The following is a 26,484-nucleotide window of genomic DNA, read 5'->3' on the forward strand; positions in this document are numbered from 1 at the left end:
TATTATATAAAATAGAAATCTCATATTTATTATTATCATCATGACTATGATTATTATAATTAAAATTGTTGCTGCCTTTAAGTATTATTTTCATAATTTAATAATTTCATATATCAATTCAGTAATTACAATTAATACAAAAACCAATTAAAATCTAAAAGAAATTATTGAAAATAAAATAAAATAATTGAATCTCATAGAATATTAAAAATTATTCAATTCTATACTTTTATTAATATAATTTATATTAGTGCATTAAGAACAATGTAACTATCTTTAAATTAAAAAGTACATTTAATTTAAAAAAAAAATTAAATGATTAAAATTTATATATAGTGTATTAATATTGTGCAATATGCTTTATTATCATTCTTGTACAATATATTAATGCAAGTTATTAGTTATAATTTTATTTCGTTGTTTTTTAATATTTTCTTATTCAATTCCTGATTTATCCGATTTTTTTTTTTAAATAATAATTTAAACAAAATTCAAGTATTTAATTCATTAAAAAATATAAAGAATTATGAATATATTTATGAAAATTATTTATAAATTTCATGTTTATGATTTGAATCTCTTAAGGAAAAAAAAAAAATTTCTTTTATTATTGTTTTTACAAGAAAATTTGTACACTTTTAATAAAGATTAATTTATAAAATTTATTGGTTATAGAAAAATTAAAAAATTCGAAAATTAATGTTTATATTATTTCTACATTCAATAATAATGTTTTTTATTATGAAAAATTAATATTGTTGAAATGATACATTAAAATTTATACACATTAAATTAAATGTAATAAACATCATTGTATAATTAATGTAATTACTGAATGAAATAATAATTTTATATTTATCTTATTAACTTTTTTAATTAATAATTAACGGCATTTGCTTTAAAAAAACAATCTTTGTCTCTTGGTGCTATACTTGCCTAAATGAACAATCAAGTTCCTCTTTTGAATATAATGGAATTTAAAAATAGAAATAAGAAATCAAAAATTTATATACTATTTATAGAATCCTGAACATGACTGGTAACTTCAAAATTATTAATATTCACAAATAAGAAAAAATAATAATATATATAAAACACTTTTACAAAATGAATTTATGATAGATAAATATGTACAATCATGCATAGATAATATACCGTAAAAAATAGTTTACCACTGTTTAATTAATGCTAGTGTTGATATGTTAATAAAATTTTTTATTAATTAGAACACACAGTTGGAATAACAACATGTACTATACTTTATAACAAAGGACTGATCGTGCAAAAAAGACTTATCTGTTTACATAAAATCTTTGCTATTATTAAATACTAATAATTCTCTAATAATAAAATGCGAATAATTATAAATACATTACTATGTATATGTATAAAGTATTTAATAACATTATTAGTTGATATTATTATTATAATATTATTACATTAAAATACTTATTAAATTGTAAATTATCTTGTAATTTTTTATATTCTTTTGAAGTATACCTGCACGAACAGATCCTAATATTTTTAATTTTGCTACAATTTAAAATTTTTCGATATATATTATTATAAGTTTACATTTTAAAATTTACACTAAAGTATGCATAAAAACATACGAAGCGAAGATTTAAATAATTTAATTTGTTATGGCTTTAACTTTTTTTATATTTAAATATTTTATGCAAATTACTTTTAACAATTTATATATTATATATTTCGTCTATGCTAATAAACTAATTCAACTTTTCAAATATAGTTTCATTATCATTATTAAGTAATTCCTTTTAATTTAAATTTAATATTTGTTATAATTTAATTTAAAATGTATATGATATTAAACATATAAAAAAATAACTTAAAAATTATGTTCGCGCGCGTATTTACTTGAAAAAGATTAATGACTTTTGATATTATCAAACAGTGTTACCAATATTATTTTCATTATCAGAATCTCATAGATTTGATATAAGAATTTAATATTATAAATATATAATGTTTAGTTTTATTTTAAAAAAATATATTATTATTTATACATTAAATTGAATTTTGAATAATAATTACAATGTCTCTTCTTCGCAAAGGACAGGTATATCATTTTAAATAATTTGTTTATTTTTTATAACATTATTTTGTATATTTTGGATACTATATCATAATGCACTTTTTTAATTTTTTTAATTTACTTTATTTTTATAAAAATTCATTACATAAAATAAATAATTTAAGTTTTATTATGTTTTGCAAAAAATTTTAGGTTAATGAATATTCTTCATATTTTTTAAAAAAAATTTTAGTAAAAACATTTAAAATATTTTTATAGAGATTCCTTTTCAACATTATATTAATTAATAATAATAAATAATTTCAAATAATTTGATAATTATAGTTATATAGTATATAATTATAATAATTTAAAGTGATTTTTTTATGTATGATTTTATTTAATTCTTATGATCCATTTATATTACATATAGCATTGGGGTACTTTTTCTATTATTTGGCATATATTTGATGCAACTTGGCAAGATCCATTTCAAAGTGCACCTTTAATTAAAAAATATCTTATGGGATTATACAAACCTATATATCATCCATTGAGTAAGTAAAATTAGTAAGTAAGTAAAAGTAAAATTACAAATATATTACTATAGTATAAATAATAAATAATAAATTTAACTTATATGATATTCTGAAATAGAATATTATATTTTTCATTTATAAATAAAATATTTCTATATTTTTATATAGATAAATGTGGTGATCATGTAATAATAATAAATAGTAAAAATATTGCATTACGAGGAGATGAATGGCAAAAACGGGTGTATTTTCATCATAATACATACATTGGTGGTGCTTCTTGGACACTTGCTTGGGAATTACATAGTAAAGATCCTACTTTGGTAATTTTCAAATTTTTATAAAATATAAATATATTAAAAGATTATAATATGTTTTATTATTATCTATATTTCATTTATGATAATATATTATTATAATATACAGATTATTAAGAAAGCAATTTATTCTGCAATGGATGGAAATTTACAAAGAAGATATACTATGGAAAGATTACATATTTTTCCTGATGAAAATGTTCCTGAAGATATGTTACAAAATGTTACCAACCAGATCAAGCAATTAAGACCTATCCCTGTTAAATTATGTGATATTTCACAAGAGGAAAGAGATAAAATTCCACGACTCATAAAATATCCTATTGATTATCAGCTCAAATAGTTGTAGTTATGAATTTAAAATAAAATAATTGATATTTTAAAAACTTTGTTTTTGCAATTTAATAAATTATCAAATTAAACTATTAAAAAAGTATTGAAAAATGAATAATAAAATTGTTTATAATTATTTATTATTTATTGATTATTGATAATTGACCTTTAGGTTTCAATCTACTTTCCAAAATTTTTTGTTCTTGGGCTTTCTTTTCTTTGATTAAGTTAGCATGTCGTTCAACTGCATAATCAATTTCACCAACTAGTTTAATAATTCTTTTCTGTAAATTAAAGATTTTATTAATTATATTATTTTAAAATTTAAATATAAAAACTTATTTAAAAGTACCATAAAATCTTGATGTTTTTTTATACGTTCAAGTTGTCCTGAACCATATGGAACAGGTTTGTTATTTTTAAAAGAGTAATCACTTGAATTTACCAATAAACCATTATTATTTGGATTTGCTGATAAACCTTTCCTATAATTATTAAAATCATTTTATATCTCATTTAGGACATTTCATACAAATTACAATTTATAAATCTATATTTAATAAAATTTTTTCTTACATTTTTCTCCAGTTTTGATTTAAATATATTATAAAAGATGTATGAAATTTATTAATAAACACAGTCAAGTCTAAAAAATATAACACTTTAAGAATATATTTAATTGTAAATATTTCAATGATGTAATAAACTTAAAATTTTTAATAAAATGCAAATAATATTATTACAATTTTTTATTATTTTTTTATATTTAAATAAATTTTAATGGATGAAAATCAATTTTTTACAGTTATATATTTTAAATTAATTTATAAAATATAAAACATTATGATATACTAACTCGTAGGCCGATCTATTTGAAATATTGTTTTAATCTTAAACAATAACATATTATTTCAAATATTTAACAAATATTTATAATATTTTATAAAAGTAATACCATAGATAATATACAATATAGATTAAACATTCAATACATTTTTCTGTACTTCGTGGATATTACATTCTAATCATTTTAGCATTATTCTCAATATTATCGATTTAGTTAGAAATTTAGAATCATATCTGTATTGCAATATTAATAATAGTTGGAATTGAAAATAATTTCAATGTAAAATTACAAATAAGAAACAGAATCTTTTGTTATAAAAATTAAATTTCATTAACTAAATGTTATAACTAAATATTTGCATCAAAATATATCATTATATAATTATATATCAAGATATATTATATTTTACAAAATCATTGTTTTAAAGAAGATATTGAGAATATAATATTTATATTTTTTAAAAATTAAGACATTATAATTTAAAAAAAAAATGACTATCATTAATATTGTAAATGCACCAAAAACATTATTCGCCAAAAGTAAGACAAGGAGAGTAAATAGTAAAAGAAAGATAGAAATGAGTTAAAAACAGCGCCATCTCTCAGAATATTATAGAAATTAATATAGACAAGAAAAGTAAATAATAGAATAAAGACAGAGATATAATAAAAATTCGAGAATCAACGCCATCTTCAGAGTGCCGCAAATTAAACACAAATAAAAAAGATAGAAGATAATGGGAAAAGGATAGAAAATAAGAATTGATTGCAAACGCCATCTCTCAGGTACCAAAGACACTTTTTCAAAAGAGAGGATAAAGTAGACTAGGAATCGAAATTCAGCGTCATCTTTTGGATATTAAGAGAACTCTAAATAAAAGTTTTCGAAATACTCGAAAGATAGTACCATTGATCAATTCTAATTCTATCTCTATCTTTTTCCCATTATTTCCTGTCCTTTATTTGTGAGTTTTATTTGCGGCACTCTGAAGATGGCGCTGATTTCAATATTTTTATCCTATCTCTGTCCTTCTCTATATATTTCCTCTTTTCGTCTAACCTATTGATTGAATGTCTATCTTTAATAGAGAACGCTTTATTTTTGACTAAAATTTTATTTATTTTATTAATTAAAATATGAAAGCAATTGTAATAATATTCTTTATTTTCCATTGAAAAACGTAATAAGCCGCTAACGTATGATTTCAAAAATAAATGCAATATTAAAAAAAAATTTATTAATGTAAATATAATATAATATATTGTTTGAAACATTCTATTTCAATAATTCTGAATTAATCGAAAATTAATATTAATTAAAAACTTAAATATCTTTATTTTTAATAGAATTTTGGTTAAAATTTTACAAAGTAAGATAAAGTAGAATAGAAATCAAATAGTGACATCTCTTGAATGTTCTTTACTCTAGAAATGAGAAAGATATCTTTCATATCTAAGAGATGGCACCAGTGACCAATTCTTATTCTATCTCTATCCTTTTTCTACTATCTTCTGTTCTTTTTTCGTGAGTTTCATTTGTGGCAATCTGAAGATGGCGCTGATTTCAATATTTTTACACTATTTCTATCCTTCTCTGATTACTTGTTTTCCTTGTTTATATTAATTTTATTTGTAATTTTTTTTAAAGATGGCACTGTTTTTATATAACTAAATTTTTATCCTTTCATTATTTGCTTTGTAAAATTTTATGTTTAAGAGATAATTTCAATATCTCATTAATGTTAATTTTATTATATATTAATATAATAATTAAAAAATTTATAATTATAATTTAATATATGTAATATATACAAATATTTATGAAAAAAAAAACATAATTTTTAAAATTTGTTAACTTTATCAACTTTTGTAATTGAATTGAATATAATTGCTATATTCATTCTAAATCATAATAAATATAGCAATTATTTTTTGCATTTTCATTATTAGTATTTTAGAGTATAAGACGTAAAATTTTTATTAAATGTTAATCTATTTTGTATTTTGTCTATGATTATAATTCGTATGTGATATTTTGTATTTCTATATTAATTTTATATCATTTAAAATTAATAATTTAGAATTTAGAAACATTTTTATAAATAAAATCATAAAAATCATTATTTTAAATTATAAAAATTTCTAATTTTTTGATCAATAATTTATCATATGTAACATAAAATTCCCATAAAATTGAAATTATGCTAAATTTTGTCTGTGATTTTATTTTGGTTGAAAAATTGTAAGGGTGGCAATAGAGTTAATTATTTATCAACAAACTTCATAACTGTTATTATTTTCGTACAGATAGTGGTGTGTATCTATGAACATAGTATAAGTTGGATGTGGAAAGTAGAGGATTTTGTACGTGAAACGTTATTAAACGTTCAAATCCAAAATGACATCCGTGGACTCTGGAATTGAAACAAGTAATAACTCCGACGATAGTTCGATTGCTCAAAATGAAGATATAGTAACCGAAGAAATTAATAATGATTCAGCTTCTGCAATGATAACTAATAATCAAAATGAAGTAGAAGAGATTAGACCGGGCATTTTTCATACGAAATTTAGTTCAGATTGGTCTCTTTGTTTATCAAATAGCAATGTCCAAAATTCCATACCAACAAGTAGTTCAAGACCACGTTTCGATGTATCTCCTAATAATGTAAGTATTGTTTTTTTTAAAAATATTATTTTTATATGCATTTATATTTTAATAATCGATTTTAATTATTTTTTATTAAATATTTGTATTAAAAATATAAAATTTATTAAATATAAAATTATTTAAATAAGTTCTTATAAAATAAATTTTATTTACTAATAATATTAGTATTAATTTATGTTAAAATATAATAAATAAATAAATAATATAATAATGATTGATTTTCATTATTAAAGATATATCATAACAATCATAGGAATTGATTTTTAATGTTTAAAATATATTATTAAATATAATTTGTTGCAGGTTTTAGAGATTAAGTTTCCTTTGAGATGTAAATCTAAAACAGCAACAGCCAGGTCTTTTTTAGTAAATAGTAAGTTATATTTATAAATTTCTTAAATATATATTATTATTAACATTTATTATTACATATATTATTTAAAACAAATTCATATTATTTTAATTATTTATTTTAATATTTATAAATTTTGTTTGAAATTTTCATAATAATAAATAATTAAAATATATCAAGCAAATATGAATGATTATATATATAACTATTATATTATTTGAGTATAATTATATTTATTCAAAATTAAAAATGCAAATTCAAAAAAAAAATATATTAACTAATATTTAAAATTTTTTATTTATTATCTAGATATTATTCAATTTTATATTTTATATATATTATTTTTTTTTTAGGAAATGTTTATTATAGGAAAATAAAATTTGTCAGTGGGGCACGTAAAAATCATCATCTTGTTCCTATATTTGATGTTCATACCCGTCTCATTGAACACAGAATGAGAATTGCTGCGGCAACAAACAATACCATAATGATGAGAACTCTTTTAAATTCTGGTGCTTCTCCTAATACTTGTGATGCACAAGGAAGAACTCCTCTTCATCTTGCCTCTTGCAGGTAAATGAACAATATATTTAATATTTATTATCAATTTGTAATAAATTTATTAATTTATAAAAATATAAAAATAAATAAAGACTCAATTAATCAATATAAAACTATTATTAACATATTAATATATAATATATTAATAAATATTTATTTTTTAACTTTTTAAAAAAAAAATTTTGTATTGTCTATTGGATACAATATTATATATATATAATATATCATATATATATATAAATAATGATATATTTTTTACAGAGGTTCTACAGAAATGGTTCGTTTATTATTGGAACATGGTGCAGATCCAAATCTTCGGGATTCTGTAGGTAATACACCATTACATTTAGCTGCTGTAACAAGCAAAATATCTGTGGTGACACTTCTTTTAAATGCGGGAACGGACCCTCTATGTTTGGACCAATATGGTTATAATCCATTACATTTAGCGCAGACAAAATTAAAGTTATTACAAAATTGTGAAGGAGAAGCTATAGTGAAAATTAAAGAAGAAGTTCAGAATATAGTTAGTATGTTATTGGCATATTTGCAAAAGCACAAAGATTCTCATAAAAAAATGGAAACTTTGAGCACTTTATGTTCGCGTTTATCTTTATCGAACACATCCAATCAAGTTCAGGATGATGTAAAAGACTTGTTGGCTAATTTAGATGCTTTATCAATAACACAGTAATCTCATATTTACATTAACAAATTATTAATTTTATAAATAAATTGAATATGATATGGAACTCAAAGAGGGATCAATATGAATTAAATTTTTAGTTATGCGATAATAACTTAATTTTTCTTTTTTAATTATTCAATTTATATTGAAAAATATTTCTCTTAATTTATATACACGTGAGATAGAGTTTTGATGTATAGAATTATAACCACCATTGATTATAGGAGTGTTAAATCGATAAAGTAAAATATTGCTAATTAAAAACTATTATATTGCTATTATTTCTGTAAATAAATATTTTTAATATTTTTACAATCCTTATATTCTGATTCAAATGACTAAAAAATATTTTTTTTCATTTATCGTTAAATTATATTTTATATAATCAAATTGTTTATTAATTAGATTTGACACTCTTTTCAAAAGTAATTCAGTAAAAAATTTTTAACCAAAAGACATTTAAAAAATAATAATTTCTATAGGTTAAAGAATAGTCAACATTGGAATAAAAATTTTCAATTTCATTTTGACCTCTAATTGCTATTGTTCCATATTTTATTAGTAAGTATTGTTTTGGTTGAGTGTATTTACAAAAACTAATGCAGATTTGTTACGAAAAATCATATAGTAACACATTATATATTAGTAAATCAAATATATTTATATGTTAGAAAGATAATTCACTATAAATTTTAGTTCATTTTTTTATTGTATGCTAACAACAAAAGATAATTCTTTTTATATTATTTAACAAGTTAATTTAAAAAAAACATTAAGCAACTGTAAAGTACAATTTTAAAAATATATATATTACAAAATTTTATAAATTATGCTCTAATGAAAGAAATAATTTATTTGGAATCACTTTAATATGTTTTCTTAAAATTAAAAACTAATGTTTTAAATTATATTTATCAAAATCACAAAGCTGCAAATAGAGTGTAAAAGTGAAAGCTAAAATATATTTTATCCTTTATAGACTTATTTAACTAAATATCTTATTTTTATAAACTTCAAAAATTTTGAAAGAAAGAATTTTATTTTTTTAGTAATTTCTTTTTTTGTGTTATAATATTTTCTATACATATTTTTTATTTTTAAATTAAATATTTTAAATATTTTATTTTCATACTGTTTAAATTTTCACACAATGGAAAATAGTAAATATTTATATAACAAAAATAGATTATAAATATATAGTATATATTCCGTCCGAACTAAATCTGATCAAAAAAAAAATATAATATTATTAGAATTTTAAATAAATATTATCACTTAATGAATAAAATATATCTTTTTAATATATTTTTTAAAACGATATTCTTATTTATTATTTTTCATAAGAAAAATAGAAGGAACATTGCAATACATTTTAATACTTTCTCAAAATATGTAAAATATTGTGCAATATATATTCTAATTGCGCGATCATATTCTAAAATAACTTAGAAGTTTTAATAATACATCAATTTTAAATATTGCAAGTATTATATTGTCCTCTATTTGCAGTCTTGATATTAATTACATAATAAGAATTATATAAATATGTAAATCAGTGAATAAAATATATTAAGTTCAGACTTTTAACAGTTTACCTCGCATATATATCTTTTATATCGATACTTTTAACTGGAAAGAAATGAAATATTTAATATCTAATATTAAGATTTTATATAATTTCTAACAAAGTGTTCATCTATAAATAACATTAAATAAAATTAATTAAATGAATTTCTGCTTGAATAATACACTAATTTTTATTTTTACATTATATTAATAAGATAGAAAAAGTTGGTGTAAGTTTTCAAGTATAATGTAATGGATTTTATTAGACATGCGCTAAAAAATAAAATTAAAAATTCAAATTAATAAATATCTATAATTTTTCAAATATCAAATTTTAAAAATCAGATTTTATATATATTATAATATCAGTTTTGCTGTGATAGAAATACAATTTATGATCGCGATATTTCTCTAAGAATAGAAAAAACAATCGTGAAGGATCATGTTTGTATTAACTATCCATATATATTTATATAAACATGTAAACAACTTATGTAACTACTTTATATACGAACTGTAAATACGTAATTTTTTGTTAGCAGTACTTATAGCAAATCAATAAAAAAAAAAAGTATCTTGTTTTATAGGAATTTACGTTCATGTAAGACTTTCCCTTTATATAAACTATTACAATTGAAGAAAAGATTCTTTATGTAGTGATATATATTTCAAATTCATACTTCAATTTTTATTTTCTTTTATTATTTTTATTTATTTATTTTTTTTTCATTATATCATGATTCATATTTAAACACACACACACACACACACACACACACACACACACACACACACAAACATTAAAAGAAATGTCGTTGTATAAAATCAAAAAAAAATTTGATTTGTTGAATTGAAAAAAATTTGTAACTTTCTTCATATTGATATTAAAATAATTAATAAAAAATTTATTTTTTATCTTTATTTTATTACAAACGCGGTCATATTTTCTTATATCTCTTATTATTATATTTATATTATTTCAAAAATAAATTTCTTATTTGATTAAAATTATATTTTATGAAATATAATTTTGTTATTATTATTATAAAATAAAAATGGATTAATATCTTGTAACTTTATAATACTCAAAATTATAAAAGTGACTCATTATAACTCACATTTATATTTCAATATCTTATATATTGTCAACTATAAATATATAAATTTTAAATATGTTAATGTGCAAAATTAATCACGAAATGATAATGATTTTATGTAAAGAAATTTATTATAATTATTATTATCTATATTTACTATTATATTAAATAACTCTTATTGTTCTCAAAAACATTAACAATCATGTCGCCAAAAATTGCGGAATAACAAAAATCAATTTTATACATTATATATATTGATTTTATAATGATAAATAATTTTTATTTCATTTTGAGTAGTAATGTAACATTTTTTTAATAGCTTATAGAATATATAAGTAAAAATTTAACTATTTTTTTTTTATAATGATTAGTCGAATTCTGGACAATATAATATACATAAATGAAATAAATTAATAGGAACAAAAATTATAAAACAGAGTTACATTTGTCAAAAATTTCGCAACAAATATCGAACAAAGATGTCATTTAAAATATTACGCTCGATTTAGAAATCCTTACTAGTCACATTTTTATAATAATATATGCTTATTCTTAAAATTTTTTATCATTGATTAAATATCAAGTATAATAATATACATACATATGAAATAATTTTAATATAAAAAAAAATTAATTTCAAAAAAAAAAATAAATTTCTTTAAAAACAAATAAATCTTATTGTATTGTAAACATTTGAAATATTAATTGATGAAATCAAAAACTAGCAAAAATTATGACTAGAAAGGAAAAAATTGAACTTTTCGTAAGCGTGAATAATTATGAAAGATAATGATATTATTCTATTATATTACAAGCATACCACCAAAATATTTTTGTAGAATTAATTCTAATTGTATGCATATTAAATACATTTATACATAATTTATTTACGTCATAATAGATTTGATTATTTTTTATATGCTAAAAAAACAAATTGATTGTCTGAAGATAACAAATAAAACTATTTTGATATTTCTATTTTTTTTTAATCTTTAAGAGAAAAATTATTTTATATTTTTGATCTATAAAGACATATTAATATTTTATAAACATTTTTGTACTGTACAGCGTTACAACAACAATTAAAATAATAAATATACATAATTTATTTTTTTATATAATGAAAAATTTAATTCTTCGAAATAGATACGAATGTACAAATTGATCATTGGCATTTATAACACAGGTACGAACAGAGAATTTGGCACAAATTAAAAATAGAATAATAAAACTCTAAAAGAAAAAAAACAGAGAAAATAAGAATTCTATAATTTATAATTCTTAATTATCTTTACGCATTTCTTGGCACAAATTTACAACGCCATAATTATAAAACAATATAATTTATACAAATTATAATTATCAGTACGTGTGTATATCGTTATTATTTCTATTTAGCAATTAAAAGAATATCGACGAATTTTTTTATGAATAAATGATGAATAAAAGTTCTTAGTTTCAATATTAAAGCACGATTATATAATAATACGCAAGATAATTTTTGCAACCTTATTCTAATATTATGAAATTTGTCTCTACATACATGATATCAAATATTTCTTTGGAATACTTCCTTTATAGTACGTTTTTTTTATTTGATAATCGTACACATCAGTGAATCAAATATAATATTTTTAATTTTTCGCATATTATTTGTTAATTAATATGATATGTTCTTATATATAACAAAATATTTGTTAATATAATATAATTCCGAAAAAATATCTTGTAAGACCAAAAGATAATAACTGTGCGTTATATCAAAAGATTGACATACTTTTTTTAATCTAAAATACAGCTAAAATACAGCTACAATATTTGAGCACTATCGCGATTAAATTAATACTATATCAACAATATTTAGACCGGGTAACAATAACAGCCTGGTCCATAAAATACTTACAAGCTTAAAAAATTAAGATCTTTATATAAAATCGTTCAAAATTAATTCTCTTGTGCTTATAATGGAAGTCATTACATAATAATACATTAATTCTATACAATTATTTTAAGAAATACATCATTGAAAGAATAAATGAGAGATACACCTAATCATCGAATTACTTATATTTATTATATTTTTATAACATCAATATAATTAAAAATGGAAATATATCTTATTTTCTTCTAAAAAAAAAAAGATGTATTATATTGAAATATATTTTTAATAAAATAAAAAATAACAAATATAGTAAATCTGAAAATTAAAAATTAGTTTATCAAATAATTCTTTTCAATAAAGCAAATATAAAATAAAAATTTTTTCAATTATATATTAAAACAAAATCTTTATTATTTAAACTTTTATTATATGAATACAATATTTTTTTATAAAAATATATTTTCTTATTAAATTTATTATGAAAAAAATAATAATAAAATAGAAAAATCTATTAATAAACATATTGTTCTAGTAACAAGCTAACAAAAAAAAAATGAATTCAACAGCTTTAAAAAAATCATGTTATATATTAATTCATAAGGATTTTAATATACAATGTTTACGAAATTATTACGAAGTATTTATTAGAATTTTAAATGAATTTTAAAAAATTAATAAATACATATAAACACAGATATAAATTATTTATTTTACAATGATTAATAAATTTAAAAAAAAATTAAAAAATTTTTAACATGAATATTGATTTAGATTTGTGTCTAATTTATCAATTCATTATCAATTTATTACGTAAGTCGAGGATTAAATGCATATATTAGTTTATATATTATTAAGCTCAACAATATTATTTGCTAACTAACTAGTATAAAGCTTATGTAATGTTTTACAATTACACTATTGTGCGTTATAGAAAACAGTCCAATAAAGTACGAATTAGACTAATGAATGAAATTAAAAATCTCTAGTTAATCACTATTGAATCACTATTGAACAGTATTATTACAAAATGGTTCAACAATCATTTTTGAGAATTCTTAAACGCTTTAATCCTTTATTTAAAAAAATTAACTAAATAAAAATAAAAATTAATAATTAATGCTATCTATGATTTTTTTTTAAAGATATAGAAAGGAAATGATTCTCCAATCATTTAATGAACTTTCAAATGATTTTTTTTTAGAGAAACATGAATTATTCAAATTTCAATCTTCATTAAATGCGTTTTATTTATAAGATGCAATTAGGAATGTAATTGTAAATGCATTAGGAATATTTAAAATTTGTTTTTATCACGATAATAGTATAATAGTATAATTCTATTGATTTTAATCACCGGTATAAATTATTTTGAATACTTATTTTGAAATATCGAAATAAATTAAAATAAAGAAAAAACAAGATTTACATTTATTATTAATTCATAATTTTTATACGTAAAACATGTTTAAATTTCATAGGATACTGGAATTATCTCGCATAGACAATCTCTATGAAGTTACAAGTTGAGCTTATATAAACTATGGTTGCATTGATCTTATACGACATTTTTTTCGTATACATTTGATGGAATGATTTAACTTCATAATCTAGAGTATACACCTACCATAATCCTCTGAGCTAAAAATCGTACTTACGTATCGCGAATAAGAATATATTAATACAGTATTGTCACCAGGACCATGCTACCATAACATATATTATATATCTTATTGAACTTAAGGTTCTAAGATTGTACCATTTGATTTCCATTGCTAACTCTGTACGAATTGTAATGCTAATTTGTATCAAGGGGACATTACTGTGGCTAAAGACGGGAATATTTCTGCTTGTAAAGGTCCATAATCTACTCTTTCTCCATCTACCGTAATGTATCCATTGACTCCTTCTTCTGGTTCTATTCGAAATGCCTTTACTGGTATCATGTCGATGCCAGAACGCGTTACGTGAGAACCATTACTTAAGCCCAACAGGAACTAAGAAACACAATAAATAATTTAAAAAATTTTTAATTATCTTGAATTTTACTTTGTATCTAATTTAATTTTAATTTAATTATAATATTTATTAAATTTCTGATTTTCTGTTTCAATTCATTATTAATACTTATTTATAATTAATATTAGAATATCTTAATCTTATCTTATTTTATATTATATTTGGTTTCTTTTCTTCTGGTGAAATTATTTAACTTAAAATTTAAAATTTCAATACTTCAATATATATTTATTATTATATTTAAAATTATTTTAAGTTGAATGCGATCATAATTATTTAAATCGATTGGTTAACTTGATAATAACTTGATAAATTCCTAAAACAATTCAATCATGTACATTTTTTATTTATCGTTAAGTTAAATTATGCTATTGAAAAACTCATAAATCAATATAAATTTCAAAAATGCATTCAATTCTAAATTAATTGTTGCCAAAATCGTAAAATGTAACTGAATTCTAAAACTGCAAGTTTTTTGGCAATTTAGTTCAACTACTTATATTTGTATGATAATATGAAACTACGTATATAATAGTCATAAACTGAAAAAAGAAGGAAATAAATGAGTTTAAATTTTATAAAACCTGTTTCAGTTCATTATTAATACTTATTTATAATTAATCTTGATATTTTGTTCGTAATTCAAATATTTTCAATTTTTTTTATAATTTATTTCTACATAAATTATCTTAAAATCAATTATTTTCATTGATATATATTTCTTAATGATTATTATATTATATTATATATATAAATACTTTAATGAACAAATAGATCAAAGAAATTAATTTATTTTGTTAATAAGTAAATCAATATTTATGCCAGAAATATTTTTAATTATATTATTTTTAATTATACTATTTACCTGAAGCAAATTGGCTCGAGTAATTCCGGCTTTCACTATCATGAGCCAAATAATACCGTCCGCCAATTTGGCACGAGGTGCAAAGAAATAATCCTGGCCCAAATGAGATTGATATGCGGCATGAACCATAACAAACTCTCCTGAAATTGAAAGTACAAACAAGATTCATTAAATCACAATCAATATTTGATATTTATTGAATTTGTTATAATAATCTTATTCAATTAAAAATAATATAAAAAGAATATCATATCAATCAATTAAAATAAAATATTTTTTTGCAAATTTTTTTGTTTTGAGTTATATTTATATCGATATTTATATGTTCTTATTCACAAAAATGAATCATTCTAGCAATGTTATTTGCAACAAGATCTGTCCTTATTATTTTTTTTAATAAGAAGCAAATATAGCAGCATTTACTTCCTACTAAACAACATTATCATTTAATACCACAGGAAATAAAGTTTTATATTAATATATAATAAGATGCAAAATGTATGTAAACTATTTAAAAAATTAATTAATACATCTATTTTATTTATTTATATTTATTTTATTATTCATGATTTGATTTCATATACATATTCTATAAATCTTATTATTTCTAATAATTTCAAAAAGAATTATTGATGAGTGGACTTATTTTTATGAAAATGTACAAAATGTAGACATAAATATATATACAAAAAATATATATACAAAAATATATATAATATTTAAAACAAAATAATTATAATAATAATAATTATTAATAACAAAAAAAATTTCTATAGATATTCATAAAATTTATTTACAAACATCAAATATTTTTTCTTGTTAAATTCCTAGCAAAGAAAAATATATTAATGATACAATTTTTAAATTTTATTAAATATTAAAATCTTTTAAATATTGATTTTATATATTTACCCTGTATTTGTGTCCAGGAACTTGATACTTCTGAAGTTAGAGCCGGTAATCTCGATGAGGGACCATACATAACTTGATTGTTGCTGTCTTTTGTATCTTAATAATACATAGATTATTATTTAATTTGTATAATAATGTCCAATAAAATCAATTTTATAAGAAATAATTACTTTATAAATACTTTCAACAATTTTCCGATTAACATATTTTTGAATAATTAAAAAGTGGTACTTAATTTGTTTATTTCTTCTTCCTATATAAAAATTATATAATGATTTTCGTATAAAATAAATTTGTAACGTTAAAATAAATAAGATAATAAGATATAGAATAACATCAAAATAAATAATTAAATTAAATAAGTAAATAAAATGATAAAATAATTAATAATACACAATAAAAAAAACATTTCGTGGAGATATCAAAATTATATTAATATACAAATTGAAAACTTACCAATATTTTCATTATCGGGTTCATCAACACTATGGTAACTAGAAATTGAACCTGTACTAAAATAAGTCGATTTCGCAGATGTCGCAGAATAAAAACTGTCTAGCCTCTGTCTTCTCTCAATTTCTGTTTCCAAAGTAATATTTTCGCTTATTATTTCGTTATCATCGTAAATATCGGATGATCCATCTAAAATAGCAGGATCTCCATCGAGCGTATCGTGAAAACTCTTTGATTCACTGATTTTACTGTATCTAAATAATATGAAAAAAATAGATATTTTATAAAAATATATTTTTATTTATTTAAAGTAATAATTTTTTAATAAAATTATTTTATTTTCAAAACATAAAAATATAGATTACAAAATGTACGAAAATAAATCGCCTACTTGAAATCTTTAAATTGTAAAGTTGCCAAGAATTTCGCTGATGAATATAGGTCGGAAATATAATTTTTATACTCTTTTTTCTTTATATTTATATTACATTTCTGAATTTAACGTTATGTTTTTTAATATTATTTTTATTGAATCTATTAAGAATAAATTTGAAAGAATAAATATGATATTTTAAACTACCTACATATATTGATTATTATTTTAAATCTTTGTAAAATCTTTTCAAAATTCCACGAATTGAAAAATATATTTTGCTAATTTTGTGTATGCATATATTTTGGGAAAATTTGTAGCGATTCTTTTTTTTTTTACACGATAAGACTTACTTAAGAACTCAAGGTTTGTTTTATATTCAATGAGAAATTGGATCGAATCTCATATGACGACTTTAATGTAAATTATATACATATACAGGTTGTTTCGTGACATACATACGTATAAGTATGCAAATTAGCAATTTATCATTGATGTTTCATTCTCCTATAGACATTTATGAAGTTAACAAGACATATTTCTTGAGATATTAACTATGCAACATGTTAATCGATATAATTTTTTATTCTTCGAAAATATTAAATGTTTGCATAAAGATATTGTTATTTTAAAAGAGATGTATTTTAAGTTTCAATCTACATTGCTTATTTTATTATTTGTATCGAAAATTAAATTCATAAGTTCATTTTTAATATTTTTATCTCAAAATAAGTTTCTAATTTCCAATATAATGAATGACTTTTAGATTTGTTTTATCAATAAATTAACATTTTAAAATATTCATTGCAAATTGAAATTAATAACTTACAAAAATTTCTTATTTTCTTTATATAATATAACAAATTATATTAATTCACATATATAATATAAATGTTAATATATACTACTATTACATTATTACTGTATAATACAATTTAATTATTTGAAATTGAATAAAAAAATGTAATTAAAGTATATGTATAAAGTAGAATATATTATATAAAGCAATAAAAAAAAAATTATATTATAAATATCTAATATTCCTAAATATACACTATTTGGCAATAGTCTTTAAGATTCAAGGTAAACAACTAACAAGTTTTTTAAACATATCTTCTTAAATGTCCTTCTAGGCTATAGTTACGTTCACAATTTTTGATTTTTATTTTTCAATCCATTATATCATTATAATCCACAATTTCAATCAAACTTAAATCCGATAGTAATAGAGACAATTACTTTCAGATTTTTCTTTAAAGCAATTGCTTTAAATAATTACGATGTATTTTTACATTTATTTTAATCATTATAATTTTTTTATCATTATAAATGTCATTAAATATCATTAAAATATCATATCATTTCAATTATTCAATTTTGTATATTTTTGATAAAATCAAGATTGCCAAAAACTGCCATTTATGAACAATAGTATGGATAATGGAATTAAGATTGATAGAAAATTATAATTGTCAAGTTTTATCAAAAGATTTTCGTTGTTAGAGTATAGTACAGTCGATATAAAATTGATGTAAATTCTGTATTACTCGATATAAGATAAATTCAATTATTTTGAATGCAAAGATTATTTTATTTCTACACAAGCAATTTTCCACATGCAAATGATTAAGATAACGCATGACAGAACAATAACGTACCGATCTAAATCGTCGCCGCAGCTCCTTGAATGCGATATCTGCGTTTCCTTCGTATATTCATTGTAGGCATTTCCATTACCTAAACTCTCCACGGACGGTACTTTATCGCAAGGTAAATAAGACACCTTTCCTTTGTACGTTCTCAAGCCTATCAAACGGGCGATAGTCCACACAGTGAATCTCTGACCGCCTATTGCGCGTAAACGTTCGCTCTCAATGTCAATATCAGCAAGTAAACCCCATCCAACCGATAAAAATGAAAATAGAATCTGATTTCTGGTTTCAACGCGCACCAAATCCATCTGAGCTTTCTTGAATTTTACCACGGATAATGCACTGATAAGAAGAGGATTGTAATCGTATGGTTCCCTGAAACAGATTCAATTATATATTATTTTATTGTTTTATTTTTTCTTTTTTTTTATTATAAATATCATGTGTATGTGTGTTTGTGCAAATAAAATTTGAAAATTTTAAGAGATTCAGAAAAAAAGTGATAATGATTAAATAATGATATTCTTAATTTGTGAAAATTATAAATAAAATTACATTTTATTATTATATATTTATGTTATTTTTCAAATTTTAAAGTATTAAATATTAATATTAAATATTAAAAATTCTGTTAAATTCTGTGTTGTAAGTACTGTAATTTTATAAATTAAGAATTAATAATTTTCTAGAGAAATTTAAAAATTTTCAAGATATATTATTTAAAATAAATGCTTGTGTCTTCTTTATTCTTTATTCAATCTTTATTCAATGTTAGCATTAAGATGTTGTATCATTGAATAAATAGCTAGAAAATTTATACTGGGATTGTTATTAAGTAGATACAGAATTAACTTTTACTAGTATGTTGGCAAAAGAATTAATATTCATTAGTTTTTAAATTTAATTAATTCTATATTGGTTTTAAACCATAAGACATAGTTTTTTTTCAATATTCTAAAAATATTAATCATCTATGATTCCAAAAATATTGATTTGCAAACATTTACGTTATATTAAAAGAAATTTTAGAAATTCGTAATATTCATGAAAAAATAAATCTTCTACAATCTTTTACAAAATGAAAAAAGTTCTATTTGCCATGTGTAATGTATGAATGGGCCACAAGAAATAATTATAATCTAATGGAATTTTTTTCTTTCCATGAATGTAAATGAAAACTATCTACAAGTGTTATCGCTTCGTTTTATCCAATTGCCTTCAGTCTTGAATGTAAAATCAATATTAAATTAGTTAAACCAGGAAACTTTGAAAAACCTCAATTGCAGTTTCATATTTATTTTCAACTTTTTTTTTTATCATAATAATCTTTATTTTTCATTTGTGTTCATTCTATGTTTTTCCCATATGGAAAATTTTTAATGAAAAAAATTGAATATCCTAAGATAATTATTTTTTTTCAATTATCATATTAATATATATATATATTTTAATAATTAAATATTATTAAAATATATAAAATATATAATTCATATTTTCCGAATTATTTTATGATCAGTTCTATCGTATTATTAAAAAAGATAATGTCAAAAAGCTAAAACGTATTCCTGAACAATGATACGAACAAAATTGAGCAAGCCTCTTTACAATTCATTTATCTTATTACGATTAAAGAATAAAGTTTGAACAAAAAGTAAGGACACGCGTACTCGGTATAATGATCGACATGTTGTGCTCGACCTCGCCAACACTTGTTTAAAACGACAAACATGCACGCGGTTGAAAATACATATTCAATATTAAAAATCTTTTCGATCATGCACATTTTATTCATTATCTAAATACCTTGAATTTTTTTTATTATTTTCATTTATCATCTTATTTGTAACTGGATATAGCAAGAATTATATATACGTAAAAAAGATACTGTATACGTGTGTTCACAAGAACAAGTGTCAAACACATCGATATTACATGTGTTTGATAAATGATGTTTTTAGTTTTACGTGTGTATGATTGTATATGTTGCGTTACATAAGATATATAACGTCATACTAACTAGTCATACATATATAGAACAATATGCTCTCTTATCATAATGATAAGCCAATATAAATAACGATTATCTCGTAACATGTAATGCTTATTTTTTGTGAAGTACTAATAAAATTTAAGTATTTGGTTAATCCTGAAAAAATGTGCTGATAATATTGTGAATAAACAATTATTCTCGAATTAAAATAATATTTTTATAAATATTATAAATAATATTTTTATAATAAATGAGAAAAAAAAATAAAAATACAAATATTTGCAAACTTATATTTATATATATCTTGTAATAATTTAAATGTAAAATGAAATTTTTTGTAAATATTTTTTTAATTATTCGAGGTAATAAATGAATAGTTAAGTGAAAAAACTCTTACACGATTCTTTAAATAGACATGAAACTCATAAATGTTCTGAGATGGAAATTTTCTATTAATTGATCCATGACACTTCATCTATTCATAGGAAATAATACTATTATCTTGTTACATTGTATTTAATGATACTTCGAAAAATAATATTCTAATATATTAACATAAAAATATAACATAGAAATTAAATGTAATAATTGTATACTTATCATAACAATTAAAATTATCATAACAATTAAAAACAATTTTGTATACGTTCATAATTGTCTTATATGTTATTTTTAAAAAATGATGATAAAGTAAGAAGTTTTTTTTTACTCTAGCGGATGAAATAAAAATGATGGGAAAAGATAAATCGAGGATAATGAAAGCAAATTGAATTTGACAAAAAATGCAGGGGATACGTGTAGCCTCCGGTACATTAATGAATAAATGGAAATTAGGTCGATTAATCGTTAGTTTTTGATTAAATTATCGTATCGTATTGTTAAAAAAATGAAATTTTTATCACATATTATCGTTAAATAATTATAATTATAAACATTAAGTTGATTAGGAAATTTACAACATACTGAATTAAATTTAAGCCAATTTACACGTACAAAACTGTAATAAATTAATATAAATTTTTATTTTGAATTTTTCTTTTTTGAATTTATGCCTTATCTTGTTATGAATTTTTTTTATTTTAAAGTTAAAAAAGATTAAAATGAACAAAATATGTACAAATATACATATATACATATATATGTTCAAATTACAACTTGTCTGTCACGAAATCATACCAATTTACGAGATAAATTGGCAATAGTGACTGGCTATTAAGTGATGTTATGTCGCGTACATTTGTATAATTAACCCTTTGCACTATAACAATATATTTGAACCAATATAACGTAGATTGATACACTCGCGTACTTTCTTTAAATGAAATTGTTTATACTTTCTCTATATGAGAAACATAGAGAACAACATTCTATTAAAGTTAAGTTCTATTAAGTCTATTAATATTTATAAAATTTTTTTTATATTTAACCTAATCCCTAGAATTCTGAAATTCAAGGAATACAAAACTTCAATTACATTACCGATCTTGTATAATTATAAAACATTATTAAAAAAAAATAAATTTATAAAAAAGATTTTTAATAAAGATATTCAAAGGCACAAAAAATAATCGAGAAAATGCTCTTCACGAGAATTTGGATAAAAACAAAGATCGAAAACCTTAGAAAATCCCATTGTCCAGTGAAATTGCACAAACTATCTTCTGCATGCATGCAAATAAACCGAACGAGCCCGGTTGCAGACAGAAATAACGACTTCCTCGGGACAGCCGAGCCAGACACATAAAATAAATCACGGACCCGGATGATTCTAAAAGGGACTTACTGTTTAGCGTACGCGATGGATTTCGCCAAGCCATTACCGGAACCGCAGGGTATCACGCCAAGGGGTAATTCCTTCAGAGCTTTCTCCCAATCGGGCCTCTGAAAAAGTCCATTTACTACGTCGAACACTATTCCGTCGCCCCCGACCATCACGAGTCCGCTCCATTGATAGATGTCCCTCGTATGCACGAACTCGCGTGCGTAATTGGGACACTTGGTGACGTGAACCTCATAAGGCCTCTCTGCTTCCGATAGAATCGGATGGATTCTTTTCTGGAAGGTTTCTCGGCTTCTTCCCGGTCCAGATTTCGGATTCAGCAATACTAGTATCTTTCGTTGCTCGCCTGGACAAGCTGTAATCAATTTCCATTATTTTTTTTTTCTTTTCTTTCTTTTCTTTCTTTTCTTTTGTACAGGTATTTCCAATATTATATAGATATGTTGTAATTGTGATGAGAGGAATAAAAAGTGATTCTATGGGGGAAAAAATAAATCGAAAATAAAAATAGGGAATAAAATTTTCAAGTAGTAAATGAAATTGTTTATCGATCAGATATGAATTAATTATTTGATAAAAGTAACGATTTACATTGATTTATTTTTTTCACGAAACTAACTACCTGATTGGTTACCATGAATAATTTTGTATATCGTAAAGTTGTCTTGATGATAATGTAACTAAAAATTTATAGTTTTTTGAGTTATTAATATTACAGAAGGAAGCATTGCTTATCGGTGAGTTTTGAAATCAGTGAATTCTAATTTTAGTATTTTGATGTTATGTTCTTATGTTTGAATTTAAAATTGTTTTTCTTAGAATAGTAATTTTGGAGTTATTTCATTATAGCAAGTGTGAGATGACCATGTAATAAAATATTTCGAAATTTAACATGTAATCAAAAGTATGGAAATATCGTTGACAACCTCGATGATATTATTAATGTAAAGATTTTATAATTAATATTTAAAGTCTTTCTACTATGTTTTTTTATTATCATTTACATAAATTACATTCACTTGACAATATCTTAAAATATGGACTCGTATTAAACATGTATTTATTTCTATGCAGATTTCTTGACAATTATTTTAATTTCAAATTCATAATTCATTAATTCAAAATTGATTTTTCAATTTTTAATGATTATATTCTCAACCCCTTTATTCATTAAATCTTTTTTCATAATTTTAAGATTAAGATAAGAAAAAATATATATTAATTTTATGATAAAAATTTTAAAATTGTATAATTACAATTTCAGATTTATGTTTATTATATTCATTATTTCTCAGAATATTTTAGAAAATATTAGGAAAATTATATACTTTTAATTTTAATTATGAACAAATTTCGAATATAAAATTTAAAATTTTTATAACAAGAATTTAAATTGAAAAAATTTCTAAAAGATTTCTAAAAGATACATGTCACGATACATCACGTATATAAAAAGAATTTAATACATACATTTATTTTTATGGATTGATTGTAAAATATAAAAATGCAAATTTTACGACAAAACTTTAATTCGCATAATATCATATATATATAAATAGTATCTGGTCGAAAATAGAGAGAATTTCTACAAAGTGGGAAGTTTCTCTGGACGATTACGTGACGTGTAACGCAACGAGCGTATTTATTCTTTGGAAGACGACGTTGCAGTCGTCGTAGCAACCCCCTTTGCAGAGATTTCTCTGCAGTTTCATCGCGTTCGATTAATATGAATAATTCGTTGTAAATATCTTTTAATATAGACCAATTCACTTATCATGAAACATGGTATTCTTCGAATATTTTATTTTCTATGTTATATGTTTTTTGATAATCGCAAATTTGATATACGATTATTGTTCGATTTATTTGTAATTTATTTACAAGGCTGAACATTTTTATAATTGATAACTTTGATATATTTTTTCGCTTATAATTAAATTTAAGTTATTAAAATCTGATTAAGACGAACAGGAAGGAAATAGAACAAGAAAAAAATTGAGAATTGAGAATATAATAAATAAATAATTGGAAATTTTGAGAATTTCTTAATTAATGATAAATTATCAATTATCGATTGATATCATTTCAATAATTAATTCTCACTATATATTTTCCCTATCAAATTATCCAAATAATCATATTAATGAGAATTAAAATATTATTTAAATTAATTCATTTCATTTCATTCTTTCTTTTGATTTTTTTTACAATTTATTTTCTATTTTTTCTATTTTTCATCGTTGGAATACAATAATAATAAAATTTTTCTCTAACATTAATTTTTTTTATCATGATGAAGTATCTTATATATCTGCGTTAAATAATTATCAACGGCGTTAATTACGGCGTTTCTGTTTTCTTATTTCTATCAATAATTTATTTTTTAATTAATTATTTTTTTATTATAAAGTTTATCTATCTATTATTTATTATTTATCTATCTACTACTATTAATTAAAAAAAAATAATTGTCAATATTACGTATTTTCTTTTTATCGACATTAGTATGTATATATTGACACATATCAGGATTTAATACTCAATAAATTTCGTCTTAGAGATGAAAAATACAATATATATAAATATCTATATATTTATGTATAATATTTTAAGAAGAATAAAAGAATAAAAGAAAATATATTTGCATTTAAAATTTTATCGTTTCAAAATTTTATCATACTATAAAACATTCTAATAACATAGACTTTATTTTGCAATAATTGAATTTATAAGAAGTTACTTTTGTAAACAAATATGACTGAAAATAAAATTTATATAATTTCTGATGAAACGATCATACGTAATATGTGTAAAACTTAATAATGATTGTTTAAGATCTCTAAATTTTTAGAACAAGGAAATCAATAGTTTATCCCGATTTCCGGGAGAAAACTGGAAATAGGTTATCGAGATGACGCAAGGTATACGACTTTCAAACGTGAATGCAATTCCTTTAAAATGGACAATTTAAACAGGATCTACTTTCATTTACGTAGTAGTTATGCATCGTTAAACGCAACTAGTGAAAGTATAAGCTAACAGATATAAACTAGCAACGATAAAAGATCTAGAAATCGAGAAAAACTTTCAAAATTTAACAAACATCATTTACATAATATCATAAATCATTATGTGATAATGTTTGTATAAACATATCTTGTCTACTCTAATATCTTAAAAAATACGTACGAAAGTTTCTTTATTTATATATTAAATATGCTTTATTTCACTACATTCTTAATTAATTAATTTCACAAAGTTTAGTTAAAATTGTAACTGATTTAATCAACGTAAAATTTTTGACGATTCAATTATTATATATTTTTTTTTATTATGTATTATATATGAAATCACATAATGATTTAGAGTAAATGTCTGATAGTGACTTATTTTTAAATGTATTTGCATCTTTCTTTTTTTTCAAATGGCACAAAAGCATTCTCGAAAAATGATAAGCATGATCACTATTAAAAAACAAAATTATTGACAAGATAAAATTCCAATTAGGATGCGAATCATTATCTATTATTAAGAATAAATATATATATATATA

General features: G+C 21.0%; 4 protein-coding genes across 5 annotated transcripts in view; 2 read left to right on the forward strand and 2 right to left on the reverse strand.

The window, feature by feature from the left end:
- Positions 1-1,916: 1,916 nt before the first annotated feature.
- Positions 1,917-3,280, forward strand: LOC102672900 (39S ribosomal protein L13, mitochondrial). The gene is made up of 4 exons (XM_006622142.2): positions 1,917-2,083; positions 2,472-2,595; positions 2,746-2,900; positions 3,004-3,280. Exons 1-4 carry the CDS (start codon positions 2,060-2,062, stop codon positions 3,235-3,237), a joined length of 537 nt encoding a protein of 178 aa, XP_006622205.1. The 5' UTR covers positions 1,917-2,059; the 3' UTR covers positions 3,238-3,280.
- On the reverse strand, positions 3,017-3,867 carry LOC102672772 (39S ribosomal protein L52, mitochondrial). The gene is made up of 3 exons (XM_006622141.2): positions 3,804-3,867; positions 3,580-3,712; positions 3,017-3,511 (listed from the first exon to the last, which is right to left on the reverse strand). Coding segments are annotated over exons 1-3 (279 nt in total). The 5' UTR covers positions 3,806-3,867; the 3' UTR covers positions 3,017-3,367.
- A 2,493-nt stretch (positions 3,868-6,360) lies between these two features.
- On the forward strand, positions 6,361-8,446 carry LOC102673038 (ankyrin repeat domain-containing protein 54-like). The gene is made up of 4 exons (XM_006622143.2): positions 6,361-6,741; positions 7,048-7,117; positions 7,450-7,669; positions 7,919-8,446. Exons 1-4 carry the CDS (start codon positions 6,472-6,474, stop codon positions 8,349-8,351), a joined length of 993 nt encoding a protein of 330 aa, XP_006622206.1. The 5' UTR covers positions 6,361-6,471; the 3' UTR covers positions 8,352-8,446.
- Positions 8,447-14,452: 6,006 nt separating this feature from the next.
- Positions 14,453-26,484, reverse strand: part of LOC102673260 (sphingosine kinase 2) — a 24,300-nt gene continuing 12,268 nt past the window's right edge. The window contains exons 2-8 of one of the 2 annotated variants that reach the window (XR_004151398.1): positions 22,935-23,286; positions 19,168-19,536; positions 17,140-17,390; positions 16,854-16,936; positions 16,684-16,779; positions 15,772-15,911; positions 14,453-14,884 (exon numbers count right to left, since the gene is read on the reverse strand). Coding sequence is in view for 1 of the 2 variants with exons in the window: in XM_006622144.2 (XP_006622207.1) it covers positions 14,696-14,884; positions 15,772-15,911; positions 16,684-16,779; positions 17,140-17,390; positions 19,168-19,536; positions 22,935-23,286 (1,397 nt within the window). In the remaining variant the exon portion in view is untranslated. The remainder of the gene's footprint in view (positions 14,885-15,771; positions 15,912-16,683; positions 16,780-16,853; positions 16,937-17,139; positions 17,391-19,167; positions 19,537-22,934; positions 23,287-26,484) is intronic. The other variant, XM_006622144.2, reaches the window with a different exon arrangement.

This window comes from Apis dorsata, unplaced genomic scaffold (genome assembly GCF_000469605.1).
Source record: "Apis dorsata unplaced genomic scaffold, Apis dorsata 1.3 scaffold_667, whole genome shotgun sequence".
Lineage (NCBI taxonomy): Eukaryota > Metazoa > Arthropoda > Insecta > Hymenoptera > Apidae > Apis > Apis dorsata.